This window comes from Rhinopithecus bieti, unplaced genomic scaffold (genome assembly GCF_001698545.2).
Source record: "Rhinopithecus bieti isolate Rb0 unplaced genomic scaffold, ASM169854v2 scaffold_26199, whole genome shotgun sequence".
In the NCBI taxonomy this organism is placed as follows: Eukaryota; Metazoa; Chordata; class Mammalia; order Primates; family Cercopithecidae; genus Rhinopithecus; species Rhinopithecus bieti.
The window spans coordinates 625,606-645,120 of NW_016811775.1; the positions used below are offsets into that span (position 1 = coordinate 625,606).

The following is a 19,515-nucleotide window of genomic DNA, read 5'->3' on the forward strand; positions in this document are numbered from 1 at the left end:
CGTGGTGGTGGGCGCCTGTAATCCCAGTACTCAGGAGGCTGAGGTGGGAGAATCACTGGAAACCTGGGAGCCAGAGATTGCAGTGAGCCGAGATCACACCACTCCACTCCAGGCCACCAGCCCAGGTGATAGAGCAAGACTCCATCCCCCCCAAAAAAAGAAGGGGGAGAATGAATTGGGAAGTTGGGGTTCTACCCCTTCCTCTAGGTAGTATTCAGTATTGCCTAGTCTGGTCCCTTCAATGAGGATCCTGAGGACCATCCCAGGCCTCTGGCTGGCCCTTCCTCCTGTTCCTGTGTCAGGCACCTGTGGGCTTAGCACTTCCTACCTGAGATTAAACACTGCCTGTTTTGTTCACTTTGCATCCTCCAGTGTCACCTGCAGCATCTGGCACAGACCAGGATTAAAAACTACTTGCTGCATGACAGAAGAGAGGAAGGAAGGACTTGTAGAAATTAACTAAAAGCAGGCTGGGCACAGTGACTCATGCCTGTAATCCCAACAGTTTGGCAGGCCAAGATGGGAGGATCGCTTGAGGCCAGGAGTTCAAGACCAGCCTGGGCAACATAGCAGGATGCCATCTTTACCAAAAAAATTTTTTTTTTTTTTTTTTTTGAGACGGAGTCTTGCTCTGTCACCTAGACTGGAGTGCAGTGGCGCGATCTCGATCTCGGCTCGCTACAAGCTCCACCTCCCGGGTTCACGCCATTCTCCTGCCTCAGCCTCCTGAGTATTTGGGACTACAGACGCCCGTCACCACGCCCAGCTAATTTTGCTTTTGTATTTTTAGTAGAGACGGGGTTTCACCATGTTAGCCAGGATGGTCTCGATCTCCTGACCTCGTGATCCACCCGCCTCGGCCTCCCAAAGTGCTGGGATTACAGGCGTGAGCCACCGCACCCAGCCAAAAAAAGTTTTTTAAATTGCCAGGCATGGTGGCGCCCTCCTGTGTTCCCAGCTACTCAGAAGGCTGAGGCAGGAGGATCACTTGAGACCAGGAGGTTGACGCTGCCATGAGCTGTGTTCTTGCCACTGCACACTCTAACCTGGATAACAGACAGAGCAAGACCCTGTCTCAAAAATAATTAAAAATAAGCCGGACACGGTAGTTCACACTTGTAATCCTAGCACCTTGGGAAGCTGAGGCAGGCAGATTGTTTTAGCCCAGCAGTTCAAGACCAGCCTGGGCAGCGTGGTGGAACCTCGTTCTTACAAAAAAAAATATACACGCATAATATATATGTCAAATATAATATATATAATATATAAATTGTATATGATATATATATCCTATCTCATATATTGTACATATAACAATTGGCTAATTATATTTATATATAGTTATATATAGTTTTATATTATACACACCTGGCATATATATATATATATATATATAAAACAAAAATTAGCCTGGACTGGTGGCATATACCTGTAGTCCCAGCTACTTGGGAGGCTGAGGTGAGAGGATCACTTGAGCCCAGGAGGTGGAGGCTGCAGTCAGTCAAGATCATGCCACTGCACTACAGCCTGGGCAACAGAGTGAGACCCACTCTCTAAATAAATAAATAAATAATCAACAAAAAATGGGAGGAGAGAAGAGACTTTGAGAAATGTATCCTGAATACAGAACCTCATATAGGGTCAGGACTGGGGGATATGAGTAATCCTATTTTGCAGACTCAAATAATAATTGTGATGTAAAAGGAATAAATGTGTTCTGCTTATAAGAGTGTTCGAACGTGGGCCACACTTCATTTAGTAAGCAGTGTGAATATGTGTGGGCATTTAATTCTCACAATAACCTGGGCTCCAATCATCTCCATGTGGGCAAGAAACTGAGGCACAGAAAGATTAAACCTTCTGGTTGAATGACATAAATGGCAGATCTAGAATTCTTTTTTTTTTTTTTTTTTTTTGAGACAGAGCCTTGCTCTGTCACCCAGGCTGGAGTGCAGTGGTGCAATCTCTGCTCACTGCAAGCTCTGCCTCCCAGGCTCAAGTGATTCTCCTGCCTCAGCTTCCCGAGTAGCTGGGATTACAGGCATCCCCACCGCACCCGGCTAATTTTTGTAATTTTAGAGATGGGGTTTCGCCATCTTGGCCAAGCTGGTCTTGAACTCCTGACCCAGGTGATTCGCCCACCTCAGCCTCCCAAAGTGCTAGGATTACAGGCATGAGTCACTGTGCCTGGCCTGCAGATCTAGGATTCCAATCTACCTGTGCTGACATAAATCACCACTGCCCACATGTGATTACTGACCATTTGAAACGTGGTTGGTCTGAACTGAGATGTATTGTACGTGTAAAATACACATCAGATTTTGAAGATTTAGTATGAAAAAAAGTGCATTATTTTTTTTTTTTGAGATGGAGTTTCGCCTTGTTGTCCAGGCTGGAGTGCAATGACATGATCTCGGCTCACCGCAACCTCTGCCTCCCAAGTTCTAGCGATTCTCCTGCCTCAGCCTCCCAAGTAGCTGAGATTACAGGCATACACCACCATGCCCTGCTAATTTTGTATTTTTAGTAGAGATGGGGTTTCTCCATGTTAGTCAGGCTGGTCTCAAACTCCCAACCTCAGGTGATCCGCCCGCCTCGGCCTCCCAAAGTGCTGGGATTACAGGTGTGAGCCACCGCGCCCAGCTGAGTGCAAAATATTTTATTAGTCATCTTTTTTTTTTTCTTAAGAGTCAGGGTCTGGCTGGCTGGGCACGGTGGGTCATGCCTGTAATGCCAGCGCTTTGGGAGACCGATGCAGGAGGATAACCTGAGCCTAGGAGTTTGAGACCAGCCTGGACAACATGGCAAAACCCCATCTTTACCAAAAAAAAAAAAAGATAGAAAAAGCTGCGTGTGGTGGCACGCACCTGTAGTTCCAGCTACTCAGGAGCCTAAGGTTGGAGGATCATTAGAGCCTGGGAAGTCAAAGCTGCAGTAAGCCATAATTGCGCCACTGCGCTCCAGCATGGGTGACAGAGCAAGACCCTGTCTCAAAAAAGAAAGATGTTTTGCACTGTATTTCTATAGGACAGTGCTAATCTAGGCCATGCAGTATTTGCACCGACGTTGCTCTCAGCGCACAGGGGTGGGGGATCTGGAAGGTTTATAATTTATGACTTAATTTCCACCAACTCTCTGTAGAACCTTGGGCAAGTCATACCACCTTCTGAGCCTCAGTTTTCTCATCTGTGTAATGCGGTTATATCAGTATCTACATCATAAAGTTTTGGGGAGAAATGAAATACTACACGTGAAGTACTTAGTTCTGGGCTAAGTACTACCACATAGGAGGTAAGGCCGGGCGCGGTGGCTCAAGCCTGTAATCCCAGCACTTTGGGAGGCCGAGACGGGCGGATCACGAGGTCAGGAGATCGAGACCATCCTGGCTAACATGGTGAAACCCCGTCTCTACTAAAATACAAAAAACTAGCCGGGCGAGGTGGCGGGCGCCTGTAGTCCCAGCTACTCGGGAGGCTGAGGCAGGAGAATGGCGTGAACCCGGGAGGCAGAGCTTGCAGTGAGCCGAGATTGCGCCACTGTACTCCAGCCTGGGCGACAGAGCGAGACTCCGCCTCAAAAAAAAAAAAAAAAAAAAGGAGGTAGTCCACACAGGTTAGGTGCCACCTTGACTTAGTAGATGAATCCCTTTCCCCTCTATAAAAAGGGATGGTACCTACCCAGCCTTCCTCTGAAATTTTAAAAGTAGCTGACATCGCCAAAATGACCATCTCTGGAGCCCACTACCCACCGCCTCTCGTAGGGCAAGAGAGAATACCAGAAGGGCAGAGATTTCTGTAACCCAGAGAGGGTTAAGTCCAAGGTCACACAAACCCGCTCGAAGTGAGGCTAGATAAAGCTCAAAACAGGGCGGTGCTTCTGACCTTGAGATAACCGATTTTCCTCTCTGGTCAACCAGACGCCACTGATGGAGCAAGGGTGGAGGTGGGAACTGAGTCCAGTGCACCTTCTGAGGCTCCGTCACCACACTCAAGATGACGACACATTGAGCCCTGCTCTGCGGTTAGACACATTCAAGATGGCGATGCACACCCCGGATTCCGGTTCCGGTGGCTCAGGCCCTGGCCGGGACACGCTAAGCACACTGGAAGCAGCCATGGCGGATGGTCCGGTGGCGGAACTGCTGCTGCGGCGGCTGGAGGCGTCCGATGGCGGCCTGGACAGCGCCGAGCTGGCGGCTGAGCTGGGCATGGAGCACCAAGCGGTGGTGGGCGCCGTGAAGAGCCTTCAGGCGCTGGGCGAGGTGAGCCGGGCCCGTGATGCCGGGCCGCCTTGCCCTTGGTACCTACGGTCCCCTTGTCAGGAGGGCTCTACGTCCAGACCAAATTCCCTCAGGCCTAGTTTGGGGTAGCTGTATATGTGTCCACCCCAGGATGCGCGGACGGGAAGTGGGACGAGTGAGGGCCCAGATGTTCCTCATACAATAAACGTTTATAGAGGCGCGGTCAGCGTGGGTAGGGGGAACGATAACGGACGAGGAGGACGCGGTTGCTGCCCTCACGCAGGTTGCGACCTAATAGGAAGGTGCTTCAAGAACTAGAGTGATGGGGGGAACACAGGGGACCCAGCTGTGACAGCTGACCCAGGCTTGGGGGTCAGGGAGAGCGGCCTGGTGCAGGTGATGACTGAGTCGGTTCTCTGTAGAGGAAAGTGATAACACTTTAGAGATCAGTGGCCGAGATCTTCGGGCATGGCAGGCGGCGAGGGAGACCAGCATAGCTGTAATTGCAAGGCCTCTTAGGTCTTTACCTCACGAGAGAACTGGGGAGCCATAGCAGGAGCTAGAGCCCGGTCAGATGAGTGTGCTATCCACATCACCTTTGGGAATAACTGGCAGGGACAGGACAGGAGGTGAAGGGATGAAAGCAGAAGCTGGCACTTAACCAAGCTGGATGGCATGATGTCTGGCTATGGGAAGGCAGCTTGGGGGAGGTGGGGAAGGCATGGGATTCAAGACAAGGCAGGGGGCACACCGATGAAGTCCAGCCTTCTGACTTGGGCAAGTGGACAGTGACAGAGTCACAGGAGGAGGATGCTGAGGGGCCCGTGGGCCACCCAGAAGGCTAGATCCATGAGGCCAGGATCTGGGCTGTTTATCCATAGAGCTCATGTTCTGCGCCCCACTTTGGTCTCAGCTTGTTTGTCCAATTCATTCTATAATCCTGGCTGATGGCCATGTTATTCCCATTTTGCAGATGTGACAACTGATGGTCAGTAACATAATCAGTGTGAATAGAAGAGGCCGATGAACCCAGATTTGAAATTAGGCACTCAGGCTGCAGAGCCCATAGTCCTCAATGCAAAGGAGAGATGGCAGCTGTGTTCTGTTGGGTGACAGTGCTTTGATCAATATGATTTGACATTTGTATACGTCACAGAGGGTTAAATAATATAAAGAGGTGAGGTTAAATCTAATGACAGACAGTAATAGCCATAAAAATAATTATAGTAGTTAGAATTTATGCCGGGTGCAGTGGCTGACCCCTGTAATCCCAGCACTTTGGGAGGCCGAGGCGGGTGGATCACAAGGTCAGGAGTTCAAGACCAGCCTGGCCAAGATGGTGAAACCCCGTCTCTACTAAAAATACAAAAAATTTAGCCAGGCATGGTGGTGGGCGCCTGTAATCCCAGCTACTTGAGAGGCTGAGACAGATAATTGTTTGAACCTGGGAGGTGGAGGTTGCAGTGAGCCAAGATCACACCACTGCCCTCCAGCCTGGGCAACAGAGCGAGACTCCATCTCGAAAAAAAAAAAAAAGAATTTATGCAGCAGTTGTCACATAGTAGGCACTATATATTCTTTCTGAGTATTAATTTAGCTACTCCTTAAAATCATCTGAGGTAGAACCCATCACACCTTTCTCTTATGGATGAGAAGAGTCGCTCAGAGGTTAAGCAACTTTCCCGAGGTCACACAGGAAATGAAGGGCAGAGTTGGGATTAGAACGAAGTGGGAGCCAGGTCCTGTGCACTCTACTTATCCTTTTTGTCCTTTTCTTCGTGACTCTGGACCTGGAACCTCAGTTTTTGTTTGTAATGTGTACCTCCAGGGCCCTTGTCTGACATTCTGGGCACTGACATGTGAACATTTAAACATGGAGACAGGTTGGGCGTGGTGGCTCATGCCCATAATGCCAGCACTTTGGGAGGCTGAGGAAGGAGAATCACTTGTGACCAGGAGTTTGAGACCAGCCTGGACAACATAACAACACCCTGTCTTTAGAAAGTAATTTAAAGGGCTGGGTGCGGTGGCTCACGCCTGTAATCCCAGCACTTTGGGAGGCCGAGCTGGCCGATTACAAGGTCAGGAATTTGAGATCAGCCTGGCCAACATGGCAAAACCCCATCTCTACTGAAAATACAAAAATTAGCAGGTCTGCCGGGCGCGGTGGCTCACGCCTGTAATCCCAGCACTTTGGGAGGCCCAGACGGGCGGATCACGAGGTCAGGAGATCAAGACCATCCTGGCTAACATGGTGAAACCCCGTCTCTACTAAAAGTACCAAAAAAACTAGCCGGGCGAGGTGGCGGGTGCCTGTGGTCCCAGCTACTCGGGAGGCTGAGGCAGGAGAATGGCATAAACCCGGGAGGCGGAGCTTGCAGAGTGAGCTGAGATCTGACCACTGCACTCCAGCCTGGGCGACAGAGCGAGACTCTGTCTCAAAAAAAACAAAAAAAAAAAAACAAAAGGCCCGGGCGGCCGGTTGGCTCAAAACCTGTAAATCCCGAAGCGCACTTTCGGGAGGCCGAGACAGGCGGATCACGAGGTCAGGCGAGACTCGAGAACCCATCCTGGCTAACACGGTCTTGAAAAAACCCTTGTCCCTCTTACTAAAAAATACAAAAAGATATTTAGCCTTTGGCGACGGGTTGGCAAAGGCCGCCCCTGTTAGTTTCCGCAGCGCTAACGCGGGAAAGGCTGAAGCAGGAGAAAACACGGCGGTAACCCGGGCAAGTCGGAGCTTTATAGTAGAGCTTTTGAGATTCTGGCCACTGCGACCTCCCAGCCTGGGCGAGCAAGACTCCGTCTCAGAAAAAAAAAAAAAAGAAATCTATAAAAAATTAGCAGGTCGTGGTGGCGCACACCTGCAATCCCAGCTACTCCGGAGGCTGAGGCAGATAATTGTTTGAACCCGGGAGGCGGAGGTTGCAGTGAGCCGAGATCGCGTCACTGCATTCCAGCCTGGGCGACAAAGCGAGACTCCATCTCACAAAAAAAAAGGTAATTTAAAAATTAACCAAGTGTGGTGGCACGTGCCTGTAGTCCCAGCTACTCGGGAGGCTGAGGCGGAAGGATCACTTGAGTCCAGGAGTTCGAGGCTGCAGTGAGCTGTGATCACATGACTGCACCCCAGCCTAGTGACAGGGTTAGGCCCCCTCTCAATGAAAACAAAAACAAAGAAAAAATGTGAAGACGAATCAGTTCACCTAATTTTCACCTTAAAATCTGTCACAGGTTCAAAACTGACAGTAAGAATTTGTCCTCCGCCAGGTAACATCCTTAGTGGTATACTTTACCCAGGGAGGTGTAAACTATCATTATTATTACCCCTGTGTTACATAAGGGAAATGGAGACACAACAAGGTCTTTCCCTTGAGACCACTTGGCTGTAAAGTTGCATAGCTGGGATGTGAAGCCAGCTTCAAAGGCTATGCTTTGAACCTGGGACCCAGTGCTGCAGAAAGGGGTGCCTGACTCTGAGCCTCACCGCTGCCTGGACCCCCCCGCCTCCCCGCCATTTCCCTCTAGATCATAGAGGCTGAACTTCGGTCCACCAAGCGCTGGGAGCTTACTGCAGAGGGTGAGGAGATTGCCCGGGAGGGCAGCCATGAGGCCCGTGTGTTTCGAAGCATCCCCCCGGAGGGCCTGGCCCAGAGCGAGCTTATGGTAGGAGCTGTGGGGTGAACGGGGAGTGAGTGGTGGGGTGAAGGTGGCCCTGGTGCCCCACTCACTGCAGCCTCTCTTTTCCAGCGACTGCCCAGTGGCAAAGTGGGCTTCAGCAAGGCCATGTCCAACAAGTGGATCCGGGTGGACAAGAGTGCAGCCGACGGGCCCCGGGTGTTCCGAGTGGTGCGTTCCTGCGGGCTGGCCAGGGGCAGGTGGACGGGCACGTGGACCCCTGGCCCTCACACCCCTTATCCCGGCAGGTGGACAGCATGGAGGACGAGGTGCAGCGGCGGCTCCAGCTGGTCCAGGGGGGACAGGCTGAGAAGCTGGGGAGAAGGAGAGGAGCGAGCTGAGGAAGAGGAAGCTGTTGGCTGAAGTGTGAGTGGGTGCCCCTGCAGACCCAGGCCCCACCACCTGCGTGGCATGGTGGAGGCATGGTGGGAGGGAGACACCTTGCCCACACCAGGCACAGATGTGGCCAGTTTCCTCCCAGCTCGCTTAATGCCATAGTTGTCAAGCCTGTGTGCCTCGGGGTCTTTGTCCATGAGGACCCTTCTGCTGAGAACTGTTTCCCTCTGATCTTTAAGGTCAGCTCCTCATCAAGTCTCTATCCTGCGTCTGCTTAAAGAGGCCACCCTGCCACCCCTCCTCTCCTCTTGAGTTCCATGAAGCCCATCATCCCCAGTCTCCATCTTTGGTGCTTGTTCATTTCTTTCACTGTCCTTAGTGTGGTCCGAAGTTTAATGAACACACGCTGGACAGGCTCCTGGAACCTAGATGGGCTAGGGGCTGTCCTCTCACAGAACAAATGTCCCCTTTGAGCAGACACAGAGTGGCAGAGAGAAGAGACTAAAGCTGGGATGCCTAATTGAAGAGACTAGAGCTGGGATGCATAATTGAAGTACACAAGAGTGAAACTCCATCTCAAAAAAGAAAAGGAAAAAACCAAAACACTGCCCTCTTTCAGGGGCTTGTGGGGAGACTTTCGCAGAACAGAGCCTGGCACAGAATAAATCTGCTAGACTTTCCCTAATTTCATCACTCAGTCGTGTACTTAGCACCTTGAACGGACTCTGGCACACAGTAGGTTCTTAATAAGCATTTTTTGAATGAATGAGTAAGTGCATATGGGAGATAGGACATGGCCGCATAGGAGGAGTTCAGGTAGTGATGAATGTCAGGATGGAAATAAAGCAGAGTGACTTGGTAGGTAGCGTGGGGATCCTCATCAGGCGGGAGATCAAGGAAGTCCTCTCGGAGGAGACAGCAGTGGCATCTTCTTCGTTCCCCTGGCCACAGGACCCTGAAGACCTACTGGGTGAGCAAAGGCAGTGCCTTTAGTACCAGCATCTCCAAGCAAGAGACAGAGCTGAGCCCAGAGATGATCTCTAGGTAGGGGCAACCCCAGGTCAGGGTGGGTGGGAGCTGGGGCAGGGGTCGGGGACAGGCAGCCTTTACCAGGCTCTTGCATCCTCCCCAGTGGCTCTTGGCGGGACCGGCCCTTCAAGCCCTACAACTTCTTGGCCCACGGTGTCCTTCCCGACAGCGGCCACCTTCACCCCTGCTCAAGGTCCGCTCCCAGTTCCGACAGATCTTCCTGGAGATGGGGTGAGCACAGGGCTGGGGCAGGGCCCGATGCTGCTGCTGGGTACAGGCAGGGCAGTCAGGCTGCGTCTCCCACCAGGTTCACCGAGATGCCGACCTATAACTTCATTGAGAGCTCCTTCTGGAACTTTGACGCCCTCTTCCAGCCCCAGCAGCACCCAGCCCGTGACCAACATGACACCTTCTTCCTTCGAGGTGGGTCAGCCCCTAGGGCCTCCCTGAGACATGAGAGACACCAGGCTAGGGTAGAGCCTTTATAGGATGGGCATCCCATTTTATCAAATTAGGTCTAGAACTGGGCATGGTGGTGTGCACCTGTAGTGCAGCTATTTGGGAAGCCAAGGCAGGAGGATTGCTTGAGCCCAGGAGTTCAAATCCAGCTCAGGCAACCTAGGGAAGAGTCTACCTCTAAAAAAATTAATTAGGGCCGGGCGCGGTGGCTCAAGCCTGTAATCCCAGCACTTTGGGAGGCCGAGACGGGCAGATCACGAGGTCAGGAGATNAGGCTGCAGTGAGCTGTGATCACATGACTGCACCCCAGCCTAGTGACAGGGTTAGGCCCCCTCTCAATGAAAACAAAAACAAAGAAAAAATGTGAAGACGAATCAGTTCACCTAATTTTTCACCTTAAAATCTGTCACAGGTTCAAAACTGACAGTAAGAATTTGTCCTCCGCCAGGTAACATCCTTAGTGGTATACTTTACCCAGGGAGGTGTAAACTATCATTATTATTACCCCTGTGTTACATAAGGGAAATGGAGACACAACAAGGTCTTTCCCTTGAGACCACTTGGCTGTAAAGTTGCATAGCTGGGATGTGAAGCCAGCTTCAAAGGCTATGCTTTGAACCTGGGACCCAGTGCTGCAGAAAGGGGGTGCCTGACTCTGAGCCTCACCGCTGCCTGGACCCCCCCGCCTCCCCCGCCATTTCCCTCTAGATCATAGAGGCTGAACTTCGGTCCACCAAGCGCTGGGAGCTTACTGCAGAGGGTGAGGAGATTGCCCGGGAGGGCAGCCATGAGGCCCGTGTGTTTCGAAGCATCCCCCCGGAGGGCCTGGCCCAGAGCGAGCTTATGGTAGGAGCTGTGGGGTGAACGGGGAGTGAGTGGTGGGGTGAAGGTGGCCCTGGTGCCCCACTCACTGCAGCCTCTCTTTTCCAGCGACTGCCCAGTGGCAAAGTGGGCTTCAGCAAGGCCATGTCCAACAAGTGGATCCGGGTGGACAAGAGTGCAGCCGACGGGCCCCGGGTGTTCCGAGTGGTGCGTTCCTGCGGGCTGGCCAGGGGGCAGGTGGACGGGCACGTGGACCCCTGGCCCTCACACCCCTTATCCCGGCAGGTGGACAGCATGGAGGACGAGGTGCAGCGGCGGCTCCAGCTGGTCCAGGGGGGACAGGCTGAGAAGCTGGGGGAGAAGGAGAGGAGCGAGCTGAGGAAGAGGAAGCTGTTGGCTGAAGTGTGAGTGGGTGCCCCCTGCAGACCCAGGCCCCCACCACCTGCGTGGCATGGTGGAGGCATGGTGGGAGGGAGACACCTTGCCCACACCAGGCACAGATGTGGCCAGTTTCCTCCCAGCTCGCTTAATGCCATAGTTGTCAAGCCTGTGTGCCTCGGGGTCTTTGTCCATGAGGACCCTTCTGCTGAGAACTGTTTCCCTCTGATCTTTAAGGTCAGCTCCTCATCAAGTCTCTATCCTGCGTCTGCTTAAAGAGGCCACCCTGCCACCCCTCCTCTCCTCTTGAGTTCCATGAAGCCCATCATCCCCAGTCTCCATCTTTGGTGCTTGTTCATTTCTTTCACTGTCCTTAGTGTGGTCCGAAGTTTAATGAACACACGCTGGACAGGCTCCTGGAACCTAGATGGGCTAGGGGCTGTCCTCTCACAGAACAAATGTCCCCTTTGAGCAGACACAGAGTGGCAGAGAGAAGAGACTAAAGCTGGGATGCCTAATTGAAGAGACTAGAGCTGGGATGCATAATTGAAGTACACAAGAGTGAAACTCCATCTCAAAAAAGAAAAAGGAAAAAACCAAAAACACTGCCCTCTTTCAGGGGCTTGTGGGGAGACTTTCGCAGAACAGAGCCTGGCACAGAATAAATCTGCTAGACTTTCCCTAATTTCATCACTCAGTCGTGTACTTAGCACCTTGAACGGACTCTGGCACACAGTAGGTTCTTAATAAGCATTTTTTGAATGAATGAGTAAGTGCATATGGGAGATAGGACATGGCCGCATAGGAGGAGTTCAGGTAGTGATGAATGTCAGGATGGAAATAAAGCAGAGTGACTTGGTAGGTAGCGTGGGGATCCTCATCAGGCGGGAGATCAAGGAAGTCCTCTCGGAGGAGACAGCAGTGGCATCTTCTTCGTTCCCCTGGCCACAGGACCCTGAAGACCTACTGGGTGAGCAAAGGCAGTGCCTTTAGTACCAGCATCTCCAAGCAAGAGACAGAGCTGAGCCCAGAGATGATCTCTAGGTAGGGGGCAACCCCAGGTCAGGGTGGGTGGGAGCTGGGGCAGGGGTCGGGGACAGGCAGCCTTTACCAGGCTCTTGCATCCTCCCCCAGTGGCTCTTGGCGGGACCGGCCCTTCAAGCCCTACAACTTCTTGGCCCACGGTGTCCTTCCCGACAGCGGCCACCTTCACCCCCTGCTCAAGGTCCGCTCCCAGTTCCGACAGATCTTCCTGGAGATGGGGTGAGCACAGGGCTGGGGGCAGGGCCCGATGCTGCTGCTGGGTACAGGCAGGGCAGTCAGGCTGCGTCTCCCACCAGGTTCACCGAGATGCCGACCTATAACTTCATTGAGAGCTCCTTCTGGAACTTTGACGCCCTCTTCCAGCCCCAGCAGCACCCAGCCCGTGACCAACATGACACCTTCTTCCTTCGAGGTGGGTCAGCCCCTAGGGCCTCCCTGAGACATGAGAGACACCAGGCTAGGGTAGAGCCTTTATAGGATGGGCATCCCATTTTATCAAATTAGGTCTAGAACTGGGCATGGTGGTGTGCACCTGTAGTGCAGCTATTTGGGAAGCCAAGGCAGGAGGATTGCTTGAGCCCAGGAGTTCAAATCCAGCTCAGGCAACCTAGGGAAGAGTCTACCTCTAAAAAAATTAATTAGGGCCGGGCGCGGTGGCTCAAGCCTGTAATCCCAGCACTTTGGGAGGCCGAGACGGGCAGATCACGAGGTCAGGAGATTGAGACCATCCTGGCTAACACAGTGAAACCCCGTCTCTACTAGAAATACAAAAAAAAAACTAGCCAGGCAAGGTGGCGGGCGCCTGTAGTCCCAGCTACTGGGGAGGCTGAGGCAGGAGAATGGCGTAAACCCGGGAGGCGGAGCTTGCAGTGAGCTGAGATCCAGCCACTGCACTCTAGCTCGGGCGACAGAGCAAGACTCCATCTAAAAAAAAATAATAATAATAATTAATTGATTAATTAATTAAAGTCCATCCTTGTTGAATGTGTCAAGCTCTGTTCTCATTATGTCACCTCCAGTCTTTTTTTTTTCTTTTCTTTTTTTTTGAGACAGGGTCTCACTCTCGGGTGAGAGGCATAAACTCCGCCTCCCGGGTTTATGCCATTCTCCTGCCTCAGCCTCCCGAGTAGCTGGGACTACAGGCGCCCGCCACCTCGCCCGGCTAGTTTTTTGTATTTTTTAGTAGAGATGGAGTTTCACCGGGTTAGCCAGGATGGTCTCGATCTCCTGACCTCGTGATCTGCCCGTCTCGGCCTCCCAAAGTGCTGGAATTACAGGCGTGAGCCACCGCGCCTGGCCTCTTTTTTTTTTTTTTGAGACAGGGTCTCACTCTGTCGCCCAAGCTGGAGTGCAGTGGCACGATCTTGGCTCACTGCAAACTGCCTCCCGGGTTCAAGCGATTCTCCTGCCTCCGCCTCCCGCGTAGCTGGGATTACAGGCGTGTACCACCATGCCTGGCTAATTTTTGTGTTTTTACGGGGTTTCGCCATGTTGGCCAGGCTGGTCTCGAACCCCTGACCTCAAGTATTCCTCCTGCCTTGGCCTCCCAAAGTGCTAGGATTACAGGCGTGAGTGACCACGCCTAGCTAAAAATTAGCGTATTTTTGTATTGTTTTGTCTTGTTCTATGTTGCGCAGGCTGGTCTCGAACTCCTGAGCTCAATCCTCTTGCCTCAGCCTCCCAAAGTGCTGGGATTACAGGTGTGAGCCCCTACACCCTGCCTGCCTGCATGTCTTCTTTGAGCATTCCAGGCTGTGCACACCTCAGGGCCTTTGCTTATGTTCTGTCTTTAGCTGAGAGCTGTTTTCTCCCAGATCTTCAAGGCAGGCTGCACCTCAAACCTCTGCTCACGTGTCACCAGAGACAGGCCAGCCTAACACTCCCAGGCTCACCCCCAGTTCTACAGAAGCCCTTCACCCCTAGTGTTTATTATTCTGTCACATTTCTTTCTTTCATTGCCCTTAGCACTGTCTGGAATGGAATGACTTCCCACAATGGGGTGGCCTTCCTGACCAAGAGGGCAGTTGAGGTCATTGGGTGCCGGCTTACCTGGCCAGGAGGAGCAACATCATTCTTGTCATCATTGTCGTAGCACCCAAAACTTACTAAGCACTCATCACATGCTAGCCACTATTCTAATCTTCCTGCCAACTACTGGAAGCACTACTATTACCCCTTTTTACAAAGAAGGAAACTTGGCCAGGCTCAGTGGGTATAATCCCACTGTTTGGGAGGCCAAGGGAGGAGGATTGCTTGAGCCCAGGAGTTTGAGATCAGCCTGAGCAACATAGAAAGACCCCATCTTACAAAAAAAATTAGCTGGGCATGGTGGTGCATGCCTGTAGTTGTAGCTAATCAGGAGGCTGAGGTGAAGGATTGCTTAAGCCTGGGAGTTTGAGGCTGCAGTGAGCTATGATTGCATCACTGCACTGCAGGCCAAGCAACAGAGCAAGACTCTGTACCTTAAAAAAAAGAAAACAAAAGGCCGGGCGCAGTGGCATAATCCCAGCACTTTGGGAGGCCCAGGCAGGCAGATCACTTGAAGTCAGGAATTTGAGACCAGCCTGGCCAACATGGTAAAACCCCATGTCTACCAAATATAAAAAATTAGCTGGGTGTGGTGGCACACTTCTGTAATCCCAGCTACTCGGGAGGCTGAGGCAGGAGAACTGCTTGAACCTGGGAGGAGGAGGTTGCAGTGAGCCGAGAGTGTGCCACTGCACTCCAGCCTGGGCAGCGGAGCAAGATTCCATCTTAGGGCCAGGCGTAGTGGCTCATGCCTGTAATCCTAGCACTTTGGGAGGCTGAGGTGGGCGGATCACAAGGTCAGGAGATCGAGACCATCCTGGCTAACATGATGAAACCCCGTCTCTACTATAAAAATACAAAAAATTAGCCGGGTGTGGTGGTGGGCGCCTGTAGCCCTAGCTACTGGGGAGGCTGAGGCAGGAGAATGGCGTGAACCCGGGAGGTGGAGCAAGACTGCATCTCTAAATAAATAAATAAATGCATACATACATATGTAAATAAATAAAGCCCAGGTGCAGTGGCTCTCGCCTATAATCCCAATACTCTGGAAGGCTGAGGCATGTGGATCACCTGAGGTCAGCAGTTCGAGACCACCCTGACCAACATGGCGAAACCCCACCTCTACTAAAAATACAAAAGTTACCCGGGTGTGGTGGCGGGCACCTGTAATACCAGCTACTTGGGAGGTTGCAGTGAGCCAAGATTGAGCCATTGCACTTTAGCTGGGGTGATCGAACAAGACTCCGTCTCATAAAGAAAAAAAAAAAAAAAGAAAAAAATACACACAAATGAGAAAACTGAGGCACGAGAATCGCTTGAACCTGGGAGGCAGAGGTTGCAGTAAGCCCAGATTGCACCACTACACTCCAGCCTGGGCAACAGAGTGAGACCCTGTCTGAAAAAAAAAAAAAGGGAAATGCTCGTTGACTGACCTGATGTTGCTCTGTCCTGCCCAGATCCAGCTGAGGCCCTGCAGCTCCCAATGGACTACGTCCAGCGGGTCAAGCGGACCCACTCTCAGGGCGGCTATGGCTCACAGGGGTGAGGCAGGACTCACCTGGTATGGAAGGGAAGGAAGCTGGGGACCCCTGGGCCATTGCATGGACTTCCCACCTTCCCTCCTGAAGGTACAAGTATACCTGGAAGCTGGATGAGGCCCGGAAAAACCTACTGCGTACCCACACCACATCAGCCAGCGCCCGTGCACTCTATCGCCTTGCCCAAAAGGTGCGGTTGGCCCAGGTGGGGGCCAGAGTGGGGAGAGGGTGTTGTCAAAGGGACCTTCTGACCCTTACTTGGGCCGGGCTCGGTTGTCACCCCTAGAAGCCCTTCACGCCGGTCAAGTACTTCTCCATTGACCGTGTATTCCGGAATGAGACCCTGGACGCCACGCACCTGGCTGAGTTCCACCAGATCGAGGGTGTGGTGGCGGATCACGGCCTCACCCTGGGCCACCTCATGGGCGTTCTGCGGGAATTCTTCACCAAGCTGGGTGAGCAGGGGGGCAGGGGTGAGCGGTGGTGGTGCGGCAGCAGGCGGGTGTGTTGATTACCAGCATTATCCTCCAAACCCCTGCTCTCCTACCCGCCCCTACTCCCTGCAGGTATCACGCAACTCCGCTTCAAGCCAGCCTACAACCCATACACAGAGCCCAGCATGGAGGTGTTCAGCTACCACCAAGGTCAGGGTGGGCCCTGGTACTGGGGTGGGAGGGAGGTCTCAGGCTACCATGGTTCAGCCTGGGTCCCCCCACTGCCACACCTGTACCCCACCTCCCAAGCTCACCACCAGACCCAGAACCTGTACCAGCAGTGCCCAGAAACTCAACACGCACTGCCCCTGTCTTCTCTGTCCTGCGCCTGCAGGCCTGAAGAAGTGGGTGGAGGTCGGAAACTCCGGGGTCTTCCGTCCGGAGATGCTGCTGCCCATGGGGCTTCCCGAGAATGTGTCAGTCATTGCCTGGGGCCTCTCCCTGGAGCGGTAAGTGCCCAGGTGGAAACTCTGGGTGTCCAGCTGCCTCAAACAACTCTCCAGGTGTAGGGGCCTGCGTGGTTTCAGCACCACCAATTCATTCATCCAATGGACAAAACTTTCACAGTAAGCACAAACTGAATGCCCGGCCCCGTGCTGTGAACATGACAGCTCATGTCCCTGCCTCTGAACCTGGGGTCCCAGAGGAGCGAGAAGGATGATAACTAGCAAGACCAACAAGCATATCAGGCCAGGTGTGGTAGCTCCCAGTGCTGTGGGAGGCCAAGGCAGGAGGATCGCCTGAGCCAGGAGTTCGAGATCACCCTGGGCAATAGAGCAAGTCTCCGTCTCTACAAAGAATAAAAACAGGCCAGGCATGGTGGCCCATGCGTGTAATCCCAGCACTGTGGGTGGCTGAGGCAGGTGTATACCTGAGGTCAGGAGTTTGAGGCCAGCCTGACCAACATGGCAAAACCTTGTGTCTACTAAAAATATAAAAATTAGCCAGGTGTGGTGGCAGGTGCCTGTAATCCCAGCTACTTGGGAGGCTGAGGCAGGAGAATTGTTTGAACCCAGGAGGCAGAGGCTGCAGTGAGCCAAGATCATGCCACTGCACTCTATTCTAGCCTGGGCAACAGAGTGTGACTCTGTCTCCTGTCTCTACTAAAACTACAAAAATTAGCCGGGCACTGTTGCGTGCGTCTGTAGTCCTAGTCCTAGGTACTCATGAGGCTGAGGTATGAGAATCACTTGAACCTGGGAGGCGGAGGTTGCAGTGAGCCGAGATTGTGCTACCGCACTCCACCCTAGGTTATAGAGTGAGACTCTGAAAACACAAATGCACTCAGCAAATAAAGACAAAAGTGTGTACCAGGGCAGTAAGTGGTATAGGGAGGGCTAAGGCAACTACGTGGTCAGTGAAGGCATCACGGAAGAAGAAGTGCCATCTTAGCAAAATCTGGAGGTAGAAAAGGGGTAAACTGTGAGGGTATCTGGGGAAGGGTGTTCTAGGTAGTGGTCACAGTCAGTTCAAAGGCCCAGAAGTGGGAATGTGCCTTTTGTATTAGGAGAAGCGCGAGTAGGCTGGTGTGGCTGAAGGCAGAGAGTGAGAGGTGATAGAGGAGTTGGCGCAGGGCCCTATGGGTCATGGGGAGAACTTGAACTTTTCCTCTGAGGAAGATGGGAGCCATCCTAAGCCAAAGAGTGCATGTGCTGACCTCATGGTAAACTCTGTTCCCTCTCTTACAAGCCCAACAATGATCAAATATGGCATCAACAACATCCGGGACCTGGTGGGCCACAAGGTGAACCTGCAGATGGTGTACGACAGTCCCCTGTGCCGCCTGGATGCTGAGCCGAGGCCCCCTCCCACACAGGAAGCTGCGTGACATGGGCCAGTCTAGGACAGCTCATCCTCCCCGAGTCCCTGCTGCTGCACTCCTTTGCATCCCTGGCCAGTGACCTTGTATTTATGAGGCCTCTGTGAGGCCAGCCCCCACCTTCCTCTTTCCCACCTGTCCCAGAACCAGAATCCCAGGGACAGAGGACCAGGTAGCAGGTTCCTTCTGTTGTCCTGTGTGGTGTGTCCACTGTGAGGGTGGGTCCTGAGGAGACCTGTGGGCCACCTACTGTCTAATAAAGTGGGCAGTTGCCCCCATCTGGTGGCTTTCCTTAGGGGTGAGATGTCTTGTTGGGTCCCCCTAGCTCAGTGTGCCACTTGATGGTCAAAAATCTGGGTACTGGACCAGGCACAGTGGCTCACTTCTGTAATCCCAGAACTTTTGGGAGGCCGAGGTGGATGGGTCACTTGAGGTCAGAAGTTCAGGAACACCCTGGCCAAAGAGGTGAAACCACATCTCTACTAAAAGTAAAAAAATTAGGCCGGGCATGGTGGCTCACGCCTGTAATCCCAAAACTTGGGGAAGCCGAGGCAGGCAGATCACTTGAGGTCAGGAGTTCGAGACCAGCCTGGCCAACACAGTGTGAAAACCCATCTCAACTAAAAATACAGAAAAAAAAAAAACTCAGCTGGCATAGTGGCGAGCGCCTGTAGTTCCAGCTACTCTGGAGGCTGAAGCACGAGAATCACTTGAACCAAGAGGCAGAGGTTGCAGTGAGCCAAGATTGTGCCACTGCACTACAGCCTGGGTGACAGAACAAGACTCTTGTTTCAAAAAAATAAAAAATAAAAATTAGGCATGGTGGCAGGCACCTGTAGTCCCAGCTACTTGGGAGGCTGAGGTGGGAGAATCGCTTGAACCCAGGAGGTGGAGGTTGTAGGGAGCCAAGATCATACCACTGCACTCCAGCGTAGGCTGGAAAGAGACCTGTCCCCAAAAAACAAAAATTAGCTCAGCATGGTGGCTCATGCCTATAATCCTAGGTACTCCAGAGACTCGGATAGATCACTTTAGCCTTGGAGGTCGAGGCTGCAATGAGCTCGACCACTGCACTCCAGCCTGGGCAACAGAGTGAGACCCTGTCATTAAATAAATACATATTTATGTGTCTAAATAAACACAAGTACCCTGAAATCTGTTGCCATTTCCATCAAATCTGAACCTCAGCTGTGTTGGGATGAAGAGAAAGCTTCCTTATTGCTCTCTGAAGTTTCACTAAAAATTACTGACAAAAGGCAGATTAATAAGAGAAAAGGAATACGAATGTATTTGATCATAGTGTTACCTGACAAGCCTTCAGAATGAAGACCCAGAGATAAGGGGAAACTGTTTTGTTTTGAAATGGAGTCTGGCTCTGTTGCCCGGGCTGGAGTGTACGGGCGATCTTGGCTCACTGCAGCCTCAAGGGATTTTCCTGCCTCAGCTTCCTAAATAGCTGGGATTATACATGCCTGCCACCATGCCTGATTAATGAAAAGTGTCTTATGCTTAGGTTCAACAAAGTTTGAACACCCAAGTAGAAATCTAATTGGACAAAAAGGGTGTGTTATGGTTCACGCTTGTAATCCCAACACTTTGGGAGGCTGAGGCAGGTGGATCACTTGAGGTCAGGAGTTTGAGACCAGCCTG

General features: G+C 52.3%; 1 protein-coding gene across 1 annotated transcript; it reads left to right on the forward strand.

Annotated features, from left to right (window-relative positions):
- Positions 1–3,858: 3,858 nt before the first annotated feature.
- On the forward strand, positions 3,859–18,143 carry FARSA (phenylalanyl-tRNA synthetase subunit alpha). Its single transcript, XM_017895055.1, has 13 exons — positions 3,859–4,261; positions 7,769–7,906; positions 7,991–8,089; positions 10,850–10,968; positions 11,894–11,986; positions 12,077–12,205; positions 12,283–12,398; positions 15,472–15,556; positions 15,643–15,742; positions 15,839–16,007; positions 16,119–16,196; positions 16,381–16,495; positions 17,736–18,143. The coding sequence occupies exons 1-13, from the start codon at positions 3,926–3,928 to the stop codon at positions 17,872–17,874; spliced, it is 1,716 nt and encodes a 571-aa protein (XP_017750544.1). The 5' UTR covers positions 3,859–3,925; the 3' UTR covers positions 17,875–18,143.
- The last annotated feature ends 1,372 nt before the right edge of the window (positions 18,144–19,515 follow it).

Excerpts from the sequence above, each read along its gene's own strand:
- FARSA (XM_017895055.1), top strand. The coding sequence starts at position 3,926 with ATGGAGCAAGGGTGGAGGTGGGAACTGAGTCCAGTGCACCTTCTGAGG. Across the intron at positions 4,262-7,768 it reads GCCTTCAGGCGCTGGGCGAG|ATCATAGAGGCTGAACTTCG; the intron begins GTGAGCCGGGCC and ends ATTTCCCTCTAG. Across the intron at positions 11,987-12,076 it reads AGCCCAGAGATGATCTCTAG|TGGCTCTTGGCGGGACCGGC; the intron begins GTAGGGGGCAAC and ends ATCCTCCCCCAG.